Source organism: Dreissena polymorpha, chromosome 9 (assembly GCF_020536995.1).
Source record: "Dreissena polymorpha isolate Duluth1 chromosome 9, UMN_Dpol_1.0, whole genome shotgun sequence".
NCBI lineage: Eukaryota > Metazoa > Mollusca > Bivalvia > Myida > Dreissenidae > Dreissena > Dreissena polymorpha.
This window is the reverse complement of record NC_068363.1, coordinates 86,544,969-86,558,191: the sequence shown is the minus strand read 5'-3', so window position 1 is coordinate 86,558,191 and position 13,223 is coordinate 86,544,969. Positions and strand designations below refer to the sequence as shown.

The 13,223-nt window shown below is 36.2% G+C and overlaps 1 protein-coding gene across 8 annotated transcripts in view; it reads left to right on the top strand.

The window, feature by feature from the left end:
- Positions 1-13,223, top strand: part of LOC127843626 (5-oxoprolinase-like) — a 298,491-nt gene that overhangs the window by 15,092 nt on the left and 270,176 nt on the right. For all 8 annotated transcript variants that reach the window (XR_008032247.1, XR_008032245.1, XR_008032246.1 and 5 more), the window contains exons 7-15: positions 243-322; positions 709-761; positions 2,220-2,332; positions 3,450-3,538; positions 6,726-6,843; positions 9,508-9,650; positions 10,843-10,971; positions 11,987-12,099; positions 12,824-12,912. Coding sequence is in view for 3 of the 8 variants with exons in the window: in XM_052373318.1 (XP_052229278.1) it covers positions 243-322; positions 709-761; positions 2,220-2,332; positions 3,450-3,538; positions 6,726-6,843; positions 9,508-9,650; positions 10,843-10,971; positions 11,987-12,099; positions 12,824-12,912 (927 nt within the window). In the remaining 5 variants the exon portion in view is untranslated. The remainder of the gene's footprint in view (positions 1-242; positions 323-708; positions 762-2,219; positions 2,333-3,449; positions 3,539-6,725; positions 6,844-9,507; positions 9,651-10,842; positions 10,972-11,986; positions 12,100-12,823; positions 12,913-13,223) is intronic.

The window sequence follows — 13,223 nt, the reverse complement described above, 5'->3', positions numbered from 1 at the left end:
TGCCTTTCTGTATTTGAATTTTGAATTGCCCTATTATACTCCAGATTGCTTCAGCATTCATCAGCAGCAAATGGATAAGAATTACAACTAACAAACGTTTTAACAAGCATTATTAATGTCTATTGTGATAGAAACACTAAGATTAAGATGCATTTAAATCTGTTAAATCTATTATCAAAAGGCATCTTTAATGGATATGTTTAAAAAGTGTGAGTTTATTTTGTGTTCAATTTTATGTTTAGCATGTGCCGATGCCTATCTGACGCCATGCATCAAAACCTATGTGGAGGGCTTTGCCTCTGGATTTGAAGGAGGCCTGCAGGTATAGTCTTAAAGCTTTCTGCATTTCTCTGCATTTCTGAATGAAATTTAGCAATATGTGTTTGTCATACTTTTGTTGATTAAAGTAAGAGTATTTAAATATGTTATGTTACCATTAATTAACATGCAAGTTTCATTCTTTTGGTTTAATAATAATTTGGGTTTATGTTATCATTGTTTAGGACGTGGTTTAATGTAAATTTCTTAAGATTCTACATTAGTTTTTAAACTTTAAAATTGTTAAACTATATTTTTGGTATTGTTGTTTGTTGTATCTTGAGGTACCATTATGTAATCAATATTCATAGTAACATTGTCATAATAAGCACCCTTCTTCTGATTGCCATGAGTGTACAGAACTTAACTTGGAATCATATTGATTTGTAGAACATGAGGGTGTTATTCATGCAGTCTGATGGTGGTCTAACTCCTGTTAAATCGTAAGAATGTATCTTTTTAAATTATTATCAGGCTGTTATTAAGATGGTCATCCACAAAATCATCAAGCTTTTGCTAAGAGGGTAATCCCCAAAATTATCAGGTTCGCCGTGGCCTAATCGATATGGTGTCCGCCTAGGGATCAGGAGGTCATGGGTTTGATCTCCAATCTGGGAGCGTTCTCTAGATCTTCCCCAAAGACACCAAGTACTGGTTATAGGCCCAGGAAACGTACTCGAGAGCGTTTCTATAAGCCTGAGGCTTTCGATGCAATCAAGCTAAAATAAATAGGTATAAACTAAAATTATCAGGCTATCACCAAGAGGTAATCCAAAACATTATCAGTTTATCACAAAGAGGGTCATTCAAAAAATCAGTTTATCACAAAGAGGGTCATTCAAAAAAATATCAGGTTATCACTTAGAGTGTCATTCAAAAAATTATCAGGTTATCACTTAGAGGGTCATTCAAAAAATTATCAGGTTATCACTTAGAGGGTCATTCAAAACATCAGTTTATCACAAAGAGGGTCATTCAAAAAATTATCAGGTTATCATTTAGAGGGTCATTCAAAAAATTATCAGGTTATCCCTTAGAGGGTCATTCAAAAAATTATCAGACTCATATTAAGAGGGTCATTAAAAACTCACTTTTGATTTTTGATGTAAAAACATTCACTTCCTAGTATTGCAGGGTCATACTTGTATTATATCATTATGTAATTTGCTGTTAAGTCTTGCTTAATATAATATCTGCATTTAGTGAATGGTTTTGTAACTGATTACTAATTATCAGAGCTGAAGAAAGTATTTGCTTATTTTCAAGAAAGCTGCTATGTATGTCTTTTTGCTTGAACCCTTTCTATAAATCAAGTTGTCAAAACATTATCAGCAGTGTTGGAAGTTGCTGTCAAAATGTCAAATTTTCATGAATAATGATGACCATTAAAATTACACTTCCATGTATAGAAACTCTTCCTATGAAGTATGAGAAGAAGAATTAGTTGATTTGTTGATGCTAAATATGACAAAGAATATGCATAATTGTTGATATGACAATATGTGTTTGCCATTCAAATAAAACAAAGTCAACATCATATTTGCCTTCATATAACAGTCCAGACAAATGGTGTGCTGTGAGCATAATTATTAGGATTTCAATAGGACATTCCAGTTTCAAATAATTAGCTTTTTATTTACTATTGTTTGTATTGCTGACATCATTGATATGTTATTCCTGAACAATTTAGATACTCATTCCATTATAACAGCCATTCATGAGTTCGGGAAATAATAACATTAATGTTTTAAAAGCCACTTGTGAATTGGATTCGAAATGCATCACTTGTTTTAAAAAGTTACAAGACACAATCAATTTCTTTTTTGGTTTTGGGCAGGGAAAAAAGTTAACTACAATTTCTTAGGATTTCATTTAAATATGTTTTAATTTTCTTTCCTCAGGTTTATTGGTTCGAGGGCCATTTTGTCAGGACCGGCGGGTGGTGTGGTGGGGTATGCGTTGACCACTTATAACAAGGAGTCTGGCATGCCCATCATTGGATTTGATATGGGAGGTACAACCTTTCCTTTGTCTGGCATTTTAGGAAATAGCTTCAGGAACACCCTTTCCTTGGCCTGGCAATTTAGGAAATAGCTTCAGAAACACCCTTTCCTTGGTCTGGCATTTTAGGAAATAGCTTCAGGAACACCCTTTCCTTGGCCTGGCAATTTAGTAAAATAGCTTCAGGAACACCCTTTCCTTTGTCTGGCATTTTAGGAAATAGCTTCAGGAACACCCTTTCATTGGTCTGGCATTTTAGGAAATTGCTTCAGGAACACCCTTTCCTTGATCTGGCATTTTAGGAAATAGCTTCAGAAACACCCTTTCCTTGGTCTGGCATTTTAGGAAATAGCTTCAGGCACACCCTTTCCTTGGCCTGGCAATTTAGGAAATAGCTTTAGGAACACCCTTTCCTTTGTCTGGCATTTTAGGAAATAGCTTCAGGAACACCCTTTCATTGGTCTGGCATTTTAGGAAATAGCTTCAGGAACACCCTTTCCTTGATCTGGCATTTTAGGAAATAGCTTCAGAAACACCCTTTCCTTGGTCTGGCATTTTAGGAAATAGCTTCAGGAACACCCTTTCCTTGGCCTGGCAATTTAGGAAATAGCTTCAGGAACACCCTTTCCTTTGTCTGGCATTTTAGGAAATAGCTTCAGGAATACCCTTTCATTGGTCTGGCATTTTAGGAAATAGCTTCAGGAACACCCTTTCCTTGATATGGCATTTTAGGAAATAGCTTTAGGAACACCCTTTCCTTGATCTGGCTTTTTAGGAAATAGCTTCAGGAACACCCTTTCCTTGATCTGGCTTTTTAGGAAATAGCTTCAGGTTAGACTATTCAACTTTTTTTATTGAGTTCCAACAACATTCTTTCCAAACAATGAATTATGTTAGATTATTATTTATGTAAGAATCAATAAGTATTATTTATTTTATAACATAGCAGAATTAAATTCATTTATGACTTAAATATTTACATTATAATTGTAATTGATGTAATTAAAAGAAGATAACATTAAAACAACTATACACAAAAAATGATTCAGCTACTACCACTAGTTCTGATGTAAGATTTCCAGGATCATGCTTGTGAAGGTAAATTGTAACACTAAATGTTATTTTAATAGGAACATCCACAGATGTAAGCCGCTATGCGGGTCAGTACGAACATGTGTTTGAAACAACCACTGCTGGTGTCACCATACAAGCACCACAGGTTGGACAATTTGTATTACGTATCAACACATTCATTGCTTTAATTATTATGTTGTTATTGACCTACAGAAGTAAAACTATAGTATTATGTTGAAGAATATTAGGATATTTGTTTTCTTGTGAGGTATAACTGTGACATTTCCTCCATTACGTCAGAAATTAATACTTTCAAACGAGATTGCATGAATCATAATGTTTAATTTGTTCACTCTGTTTAGAATATTATTTCACAGAAGATCCCATAAGCAAACACATTTTTTTTGGATACTTTTAGGCTTTAAATTACTATTTTTATATAAGTAACTTTTACCTTGTTTAATATAGAGCTGTACCGATTCAGTTCGATGCATCGAAAAACCGGTTCAACGCCGCCAATTCGATTTTGATACCAATACCGCCAATTTTGATTCGATTCACTGCAATCTCGATTGATCCGCATTTTAAACCTTACTTTCCAAATCTGTTGTCTAACCTTTCTTGTAATTTGTAATACGTCTTGTGATTGGTCAATTGCCAATATGGCATCCAATGAATGAATGAATAACATGCTGAGCATTACATCAGCCGGTAAAATGGCTTCTTCAACAACACTGAAAGACGCACCGTCGAAATTAAAATCAAAAGTATTAGAACATTTCGGTTTTCGCAAATGTTCTGATGCAAAGGCAACTTGCAAAACGTGTTTTGTTGACGTAAGTTACTACCGTAATTACTCTATGTTTTCGGACACTTAACAATATTTTTTTTTCTTTCGTGTCCGAAAACTTAGATACGAAAAATATTAATAAAATATAGGTGTTCGAAAACTTACAGTCGAAAATGGTAGTGTCTGAAAATAGCGTCAATTGTATCAACGACTACCGGTAATAGCACGCGCTTGTAAAATACCATGCCGTATAGTATAAATTACAGTTATACATGTTTGAACTGCATTTTAAATAATTGTTAATACTTAATTTATTTGACAGAAAGTTACTTCAAGGTTGTACTTTGACCAACGAGTTCAAAAATGAGCATGTGATGAACCGATACACGCTTGTATGAACCTGTAATTAACGCAACAAAAAAAGCAAACTATGAATTCTTTGTTTGTTCATTTCCGATAGTTGTTGTGTAACACCTTCCACTGTTCATAAAACTTGTAATAGGGTGCATCACAATTTGAAACATTTTGTATTTGTCAGTTATTTTACTAAGAAGGGGTAGAACCATTGCGGTAGATAATTGAACTGTTAATTGGCACTACCCCTAATAATTGTCATAACGCTTATGCTATCGGGCGAAACCATTGTTTAATACCGGTTTACACGGTTATTTACCCAATAACGCAAATGTAATGGTCCATTGCCCTCAGGCATGCACCTGCAATGTTTAATGATGTTAATCTGGTTGTAAAACCCCATGATGGAAGTGTCATTAGATATCGAAAACAGGTTTGAAATTTGCTAAAATAGCGCTTTAAAATATACTGTCCGAAAACTTAGAGACATAAATAACGGACGAAAACTCGTGTGTCCGAAAATAAAGAGTCACGAAAAATAATTATTTTTGCTAAAAAAGGGGTTGTCCGAAAACTTAAAGTGTCCGAAAACATAGAGTAATTACGGTATATTTCTTAAAGCACTACAATTTTGAGGCAACATTTAAAGAGAAAACACTCGGTTGATATTTCCGATGTGAAGTAGTCATCTTCCATGACAACTCTTTTAACACGTTAAAATTACTAAATTAAACCCATGTGATGTTTTGATCTCATTTTTTTCCTCAATACATATGGTTTGTTTACTAAACTGTGTGCATTCTGTTAAGAAGTCAACTGGAAGTTGTTTATATACCTTCATATTTTTTTTTCTGTTAAACACATGTGATACATTGTGCATTTTATGTTATTTAAGAATAACTCAACATGAAGTTTTGTTCAATAAATTTGTTACTTATAAAACAATGTTGCGTTTTTAAAAATTATTTAAAAAATTAAACGCTTTAAATGTACAACATAATAAGTTAATAACAAGTACCAAACATATTAATTCATGCACTGGACAAACCAAACATAAAACAGTTTGCAAAATAAGCAGCAAATTGTTTGATTTGAATTGAATCGAAAGTAATCGAATCGGAAAATTTGGTATCGAAATCGAATTGAATGATGGGTGAATCATTACAGCTCTAGTTTTAAACCCCCACTATTTATACCCCCATTACCATTGGTAATAGGGGCTATATAGGAGTCACTTTGTCGGTCCGTCGGTCGGTCTGTCCCGAAATCTTGTCCAGGCAATTACTATGTTGTTCATTGTGAGATTTAAAAATCATTTGGCACATTTGTTCACCATCATGGGACGGTGTGTCACGTCTATATCTCAAAGGTCAAGGTCATACTTTGAGTTCAAAGGTAAACAATGGCCATAAATGAGCTTGTCCGGCCATAACTTTGTCATTTATTGTGAGATTTTAAAATCATTTGGCACATTTGTTCACCATAATTGGAAGGTGTGTCGCGCGAAAGAATTACGTTGATATCTCCAAGGTCAAGGTCACACTTTGACTTCAAAGGTCAAAAATGGCCATAAATGAGCTTGTCTGGGCCATTACTATGTTGTTCATTGTGAGATTTTAAAATTATGGCACATTTGTTCACCATCATTGGACGGTGTGTCGCGCTAAAGAATTACGTTGATATCTCAAAGGTCAAGGTCACACTTTGAGTTCAAAGGTCAAAAATGGCCATAAATGAGCTTTTCTGGACCATAACTACGTCGTTCATTGTGAGGTTTTAAAATCATTTGGCACATTTGTTCACCGTGTCTTGCGAAAGAATTTCTTCGATATCTCCAAGATCATGGTCACACTGAGTTCAAAGGTAAAAAATGGTCATAAATGAGCTTGTCTGGTTTCCAATTGATTCAGAGTAATTGGGTGAAAAATGCCTATCCAAAAGTATTGTTATTTGTAGGGGTAGCTTCTGGAGGTACGTCATGTTTTAAGGTGTCTTGATCCCAGCTAAACTTGTTAGAGCAACATGTGTTTGAAATTGTGATAATTTAACTGAAAAAGCAACTATAAAAATCAAGAGAAAACATTTTTGGAAATGACATTTCTCTAAAGTATAAACAGTTCACTTGTGAAACAATGTTCTGCAGTCTAAAAATGATATTTCTTAGCTGTTTTTGTCATTTTATTTCCAGCTGGATGTGAACACAGTGGCTGCAGGGGGTGGCTCCATGCTGTTCTTCCGCTCAGGAATGTTTGTTGTAGGACCCGAGTCTGCTGGGGCCAACCCTGGGCCTACCTGCTATATGAAAGGTATGCTTGGTCTACCTGCTATATGAAAGGTATGCTTGGTCTACCTGCTATATGAAAGGTATGCTGGTTCTACCTGCTATATGAAAGGTATGCTGGGTCTACCTGCTATATGAAAGGTATCATGGGCTTACCTGCTATATTAAAGGTATGCTGGGTCTACCTGCTATATGAAAGGTATGCTTGGTCTACCTGCTATATGAAAGGTATGCTGGGCCTACCTGCTATATGAAAGGTATGCTGGGCCTACCTGCTATATGAAAGGTATGCTGGGTCTACCTGCTATCTGAAAGGTATGCTGGGTCTACCTGCTATATGAAAGGTATGCTGGGCCTACCTGCTATATGAAAGGTATGCTGGGTCTACCTGCTATATGAAAGGTATGCTCGGTCTACCTGCTAAATGAAAGGTATGCTGGGTCTACCTGCTCTATGAAAGGAATGCTGGGTCTACCTGCTATATGAAAGGTATGCTGGGTCTACCTGCTAGATGAAAGGTATGCTGGGTCTACCTGCTATATGAAAGGTATGCTGGGCTTACCTGCTATATGAAAGGTATGCTGGGCTTACCTGCTATATGAAAGGTATGCTGGGTCTACCTGCTATATGAAAGGTATGCTGGGCCTGCCTGCTATATGAAAGGTATGCTGGGCTTACCTGCTATATGAAAGGTATGCTTGGTCTACCTGCTATATGAAAGGTATGCTGGGCTTACCTGCTATATGAAAGGTATGCTGGGCCTACCTGCTATATGAAAGGTATGCTGGGTCTACCTGCTATCTGAAAGGTATGCTGGGTCTACCTGCTATATGAAAGGTATGCTGGGCCTACCTGCTATATGAAAGGTATGCTGGGTCTACCTGCTATATGAAAGGTATGCTGGGCCTACCTGCTGTATGAAAGGTATGCTGGGTCTACCTGCTATATGAAAGGTATGCTGGGCCTACCTGCTATATGAAAGGTATGCTGGGTCTACCTGCTATATGAAAGGTATGCTGGGTCTACCTGCTAAATGAAAGGTATGCTGGGTCTACCTGCTCTATGAAAGGAATGCTGGGTCTACCTGCTAGATGAAAGGTATGCTGGGCCTACCTGCTATATGAAAGGTATGCTGGGTCGACCTGCTATATGAAAGGTATGCTGGGCCTACCTGCTATATGAAAGGTATGCTGGGCTTACCTGCTATATGAAAGGTATGCTGGGTCTTCCTGCTATATGAAAGGTATGCTGGGCCTACCTGCTATATGAAAGGTATGCTGGGCCTACCTGCTATATGAAAGGTATGCTGGGTCTACCTGCTATATGAAAGGTATGCTGGGCTTACCTGCTATATGAAAGGTATGCTGGGTCTACCTGCTATATGAAAGGTATGCTGGGTCTACCTGCTATATGAAAGGTATGCTGGGCCTACCTGCTATATGAAAGGTATGCTGCGTCTACCTGCTAGATGAAAGGTATGCTGGGCCTACCTGCTATATGAAAGGTATGCTGTGTCTACCTGCTATATGAAAGGTATGCTGGGTCTACCTGCTATATGAAAGGTATGCTGGGTCTACCTGCTATATGAAAGGTATGCTGGGCTTACCTGCTATATGAAAGGTATGCTGGGTCTACCTGCTATATGAAAGGTATGCTGGGCTTACCTGCTATATGAAAGGTATGCTGGGTCTACCTGCTATATGAAAGATATGCTGGGTCTACCTGCTAGATGAAAGGTATGCTGGGCTTACCTGCTATATGAAAGGTATGCTGGGTCTACCTGCTATATGAAAGGTATGCTGGGTCGACCTGCTATATGAAAGGTATGCTGGGTCTACCTGCTATATGAAAGGAATGCTGGGCCTACCTGCTATATGAAAGGTATGCTGGGTCAACCTGCTATATGAAAGGTATGCTTGGCCTACCTGCTGTATGAAAGGTATGCTGGGTCTACCTGCTATATGACTATATGAAAGCTAAGCATGCATTACACTTAGAAATGTTGCGTTGTGGACAGTCTTTATTCAGGTTAGTGTTTCTACCAGGAGCAACGGAGCCCTAATGTATCTTACTTGTTGCAGCTGGATCATTTCCACATGTTTGTTGTTGACCATCAACACAGCAAGTCACTAGCACCAATTAGCCTTCATTTAAGAGAAGGTGGTGTTAATCTTTCGAAACAGTTTTCTTATTGTTTTTTCACCTTAAAAGAATGCAAATTTTCTGAACAAAGGTGAGTTTTCAGCCTTTGAATAATCTTAGGTGGGCCTTTTGTATTTGTGCAACATGTTCTTATACAGTTGTCACCAAACTAGATGAATTGTTAGTGACACAATTATCTTTGCAAACTTTGATAACTCTGCAGATCAGGTACACAAGAGTAACAGCCCTTCAATTATATCATCTATATAAATTTACTCTGGTCTTGCAGTAGACAACTGATATGCAAACATCTCTTGTTTTATGTTGTTAGACATTCAGCCTACATCAACAAGTGCGCATTATTGCCACACTGGAAATTTACACTATATATTATTTGACTGACTCAGTAATTCCAGTTGGTCTAAATTTAATCTGGCGCATAAATAGGACACTAGGGCTAAATATGTTAATATTTTATTGAATGCATGTACTTGTCATATATTTGGCTATGGTTGTATGATAATGGCATATGTTTTTTTATTCAAAGGTGGTCCCCTCACTGTGACTGATGCCAACTTGTGCCTATCCAGACTTCTACCGGAGTACTTTCCAAAGATATTTGGCAAAGGCCAGGATCAGCCACTGGATGTGGCAGCTACCAAGGCAGCCTTTCTGAAGCTCACAGAAGAAGTGTGTACAAACATACGAGACACCTTCTGAGAAAACTGGGCTAAATGCATGTGCGTTAAGTGTGGCCCTAGATTAGCCTGTGCAGTCCACACAGGCTAATCAAAGACAACTCTTTTTGCTTTTATGGAAATATTTTTCTTAGGAGAAGTCTCTTCTTAACAAAAATCCAGCCGAGGCATAAAGTAGCATCTCTGAGTAGCCTGTGCGTACTAAACAGGCTAATATGTGACAACACTTTACACACATACATTAAGCCCATTTTTTTTTCAGAAAGAGATCATACATTCATTCATAAAATTCTGATATGTAATGTGTTTAAGTTTAAATTGGCTCTGCATATTATGATATGCTGATGAATAGAATTTTATTGTTGATCCTTTTTTTTAAATCTGGATTCAAACAAATGCTATCTCTCTTGTTTTTGTTTATAGTGTAAACAAGATTAAACTGTTAATCTACATTAAAAAATTGCATGTTTCAAACAATTGCAAAATGTATACTTTTTTTATAGTTTAAACGTGATATTAGAATGATTATTAGTATTAAATGAATAAATATACAGGGTGCATGATCAACACGGTTCTAAGAGGTTTACACATGGGCTAGACAGAATGAAAACTTACAGTTAAGAGCTTTATTTTTGCAAATATTTCAAACTATTGAAATATGTTTGCAAAAATCTGTGTGCATAGAAGTTTTTCTTGCAGTTTGTGCCGATACATTAAGATTGAAGAATTTACAATTGAATATGCCTGAAATTAGTGCCAACATTTCACGTTGCCTGCAGCATAACCGTGCATATGAATTCATTACACATAGAATATTTTACCAAGAACACAGGCTTACTAAATAAAGTAATTGTGATGTTTTTCACATTTCCATAAGCCACATAAAAAACTGTATTTTATGCACTAGTTGAAGTTCTTCAGAAAAATTGTTTTAAAAAGTTTTTGAAAAAAAATTGCCACTTACTGGTGTGTTTACATCAATTAACATCCATTTGTGAACCATATAAAGTCATATGATCCTGTACCCTGGTATAAGTTGTTAAATGAAAGCAAATGCTTCATGTAAAACTATCTTTACACTGAAAACAAAATCTATTTTTACATCAGAACTCCGTACAATAAAATACTACATGATTTTTGTTGGTTTAAAATTGTTGATCCCCTTTATAATGACTCTTCTTAAGGTAAACACATTTTTGAGGAGTCAGTTGGACAGCCCCAAGCGTGAGCCAATGACTGTGGAGGAGGTTGCTATGGGATTCATCAAGGTTGCCAACGAGACCATGTGCCGACCAATACGCGCTCTTACACAGGTGAACTTTAAAAGGCGCTTCCCCAAAAATAATATATTTATATACCCCCCTCAAGGTGAGGATATATATTGGAATCTACCTCAACCTGCAACTTAGTTTTCTGTTGACAAGGAAGGAAAATAAGTGTGGTATATCCTAAGACAAACCATAGGCAGAGTCTACTGCTGTGGAAGGAGTTCCAAGATATTGTTAAGTAAAATACACCTGGTTAATTGTGTAGTCTAGTAAATTTGACAAACACATTAACTCTGCATTATGAAGTGAAGTAGAAATACAAGTTGTTTATCTATCTTAGTTTATCAAAATCTTAAAAGTCAGTTGTGTTTATATCATTGAAACAAAAATGTGCTTTTTCTGAGAAAAAAATGACGGAGCTTAGATTAAAGTAGTTTTACAATAATACAAAGGATTATATATATATAGTTTACAGTTTGTAAATTAATCAGTGAATTGTTCAATCTGTCTTTTTTGCATTTGACTTGTTTATGGAGCAAATACTACTTACACATTTCTCAAATGATTAAATTTTAACTTCAAGATGTTCAAGACACTTCCATGCACAATCATCCATATTTCCATGAGTTGCTTGCCCTAGAACAAAGCTGATAAAGCTTGGCATGTGTACAAGTTATGCGACAATCTCGAGTTTGTGTATGCTGGTAATCCAGCACTGGAGAATGTTTATAGACCTTTTATGGTTTGGTCAACTGCAGTATATTTTCTTTCCCTGTGTCATGAGTTTTGCACAAAATGTCAAATTTTGGGCAATCCAGTTAACCAAGCTCGTGTTTACCTCATGAGCACTTAGTTTGTTAATTATTATATTAATTAGTTGTTGGATGCAACACAATTTGTTATAAACCCCTGTAGGTATCTCCATTATTTCACAATAGCATCCCCTTTATATGTTTCATTTAATGTGTGTGTTTGTGTGTGTGCATAGTTGAGTATCACTTTTACAAAAGACTATGTTCAGGTAATAAATTTACATATTAATAAACTATTATTTTTGCAGGCAAAGGGTCATGACACCTCTCGTCATATTCTGGCCTGTTTCGGTGGCGCTGGGGGTCAGCATGCTTGTGCCATCGCCAGGAGCCTTGGGATGACTGAGGTGTTTGTACACAGGTAGGGGGTTTGTTATTTCATGCCTTTGTGCAAACAGGTAGGGGCTCGTAATTTCATATGTTTTTTGTAATAGGGTATGGCTTTATTACATCATGCCTTTATTTTACACACATGAAGCTCGTTCTTAAATGTCTTTGTGCGAACACATGTAGGAGCTTTGTTATTTCATGTCATTTTTGCGCTCCAATGGTTTGAGTGTTAAACAACTTTATATGAAATACGAATGTTAGGCAGATAAAATACTGTCACTGTCAACCCTTGTCGCTCTAGTCCATTTCACTGGAAGAATCAGTTCCTTGGTTCTGGTATGTTAGAAAAAAGCCTTTAGGATGCTCACTGATTGGCGATATAACTTGGAATCTTATTATTGCTAGGCAACCACTATCCATCCATTGTTACTCTGATCAGGTATAAATTTAAATGTTTCCCAAATAATAATGGCTCTTTCAGAGTAACTGTTAGATCATCTTTGATATCTTACCTATCTTTACTACTTCAAATTTTGTTAACAGTTTATATACCATTTAACATGTGATTGGTAAGTGATAAGCTATTGTAAAAATTTCTTATTTAGGCTCATTGAATATGTTTGGCCTTTATTAATGTATTATTCAGTTTGGCTCATGAATATTACTCATCAGATTTTAAGTAACACTGCTTATGTATTCTTTTGGTCTTCTCACCATTGTAAGTATGACTATATATGTTCAATTTGTGACCCCAGATATGCAGGTATATTATCGGCATATGGAATGGCAATGGCCGACATCGTCCATGAATGTCAAGAACCCAGTGCAACTGTATATGCCCAAGGTATGTTTTTGGACTTTATAAAGTTATTTATTTATTGGACTGTTCGTTTGACAGGACATGTGAAAAATCCAAGGTCTTCTTTTTCTCTTATAAACAAGTAAGTTTATCAGGTTTAAAAATCCAGTATTTTGAATGGAATTTCCTTTAAAAACTAAATTTGGATATTGAAGGTGTTCCAATACATACACACTGTCCTTTACCGTACTGTTAACAAGGCAGATTTTTCTCACAGTTATCTTGTCTTTCATTTTATAATTCCATCCATGTTTGCGGTTTTTAATGTGAGTTGTTTTTGTACATGACATTTTTAA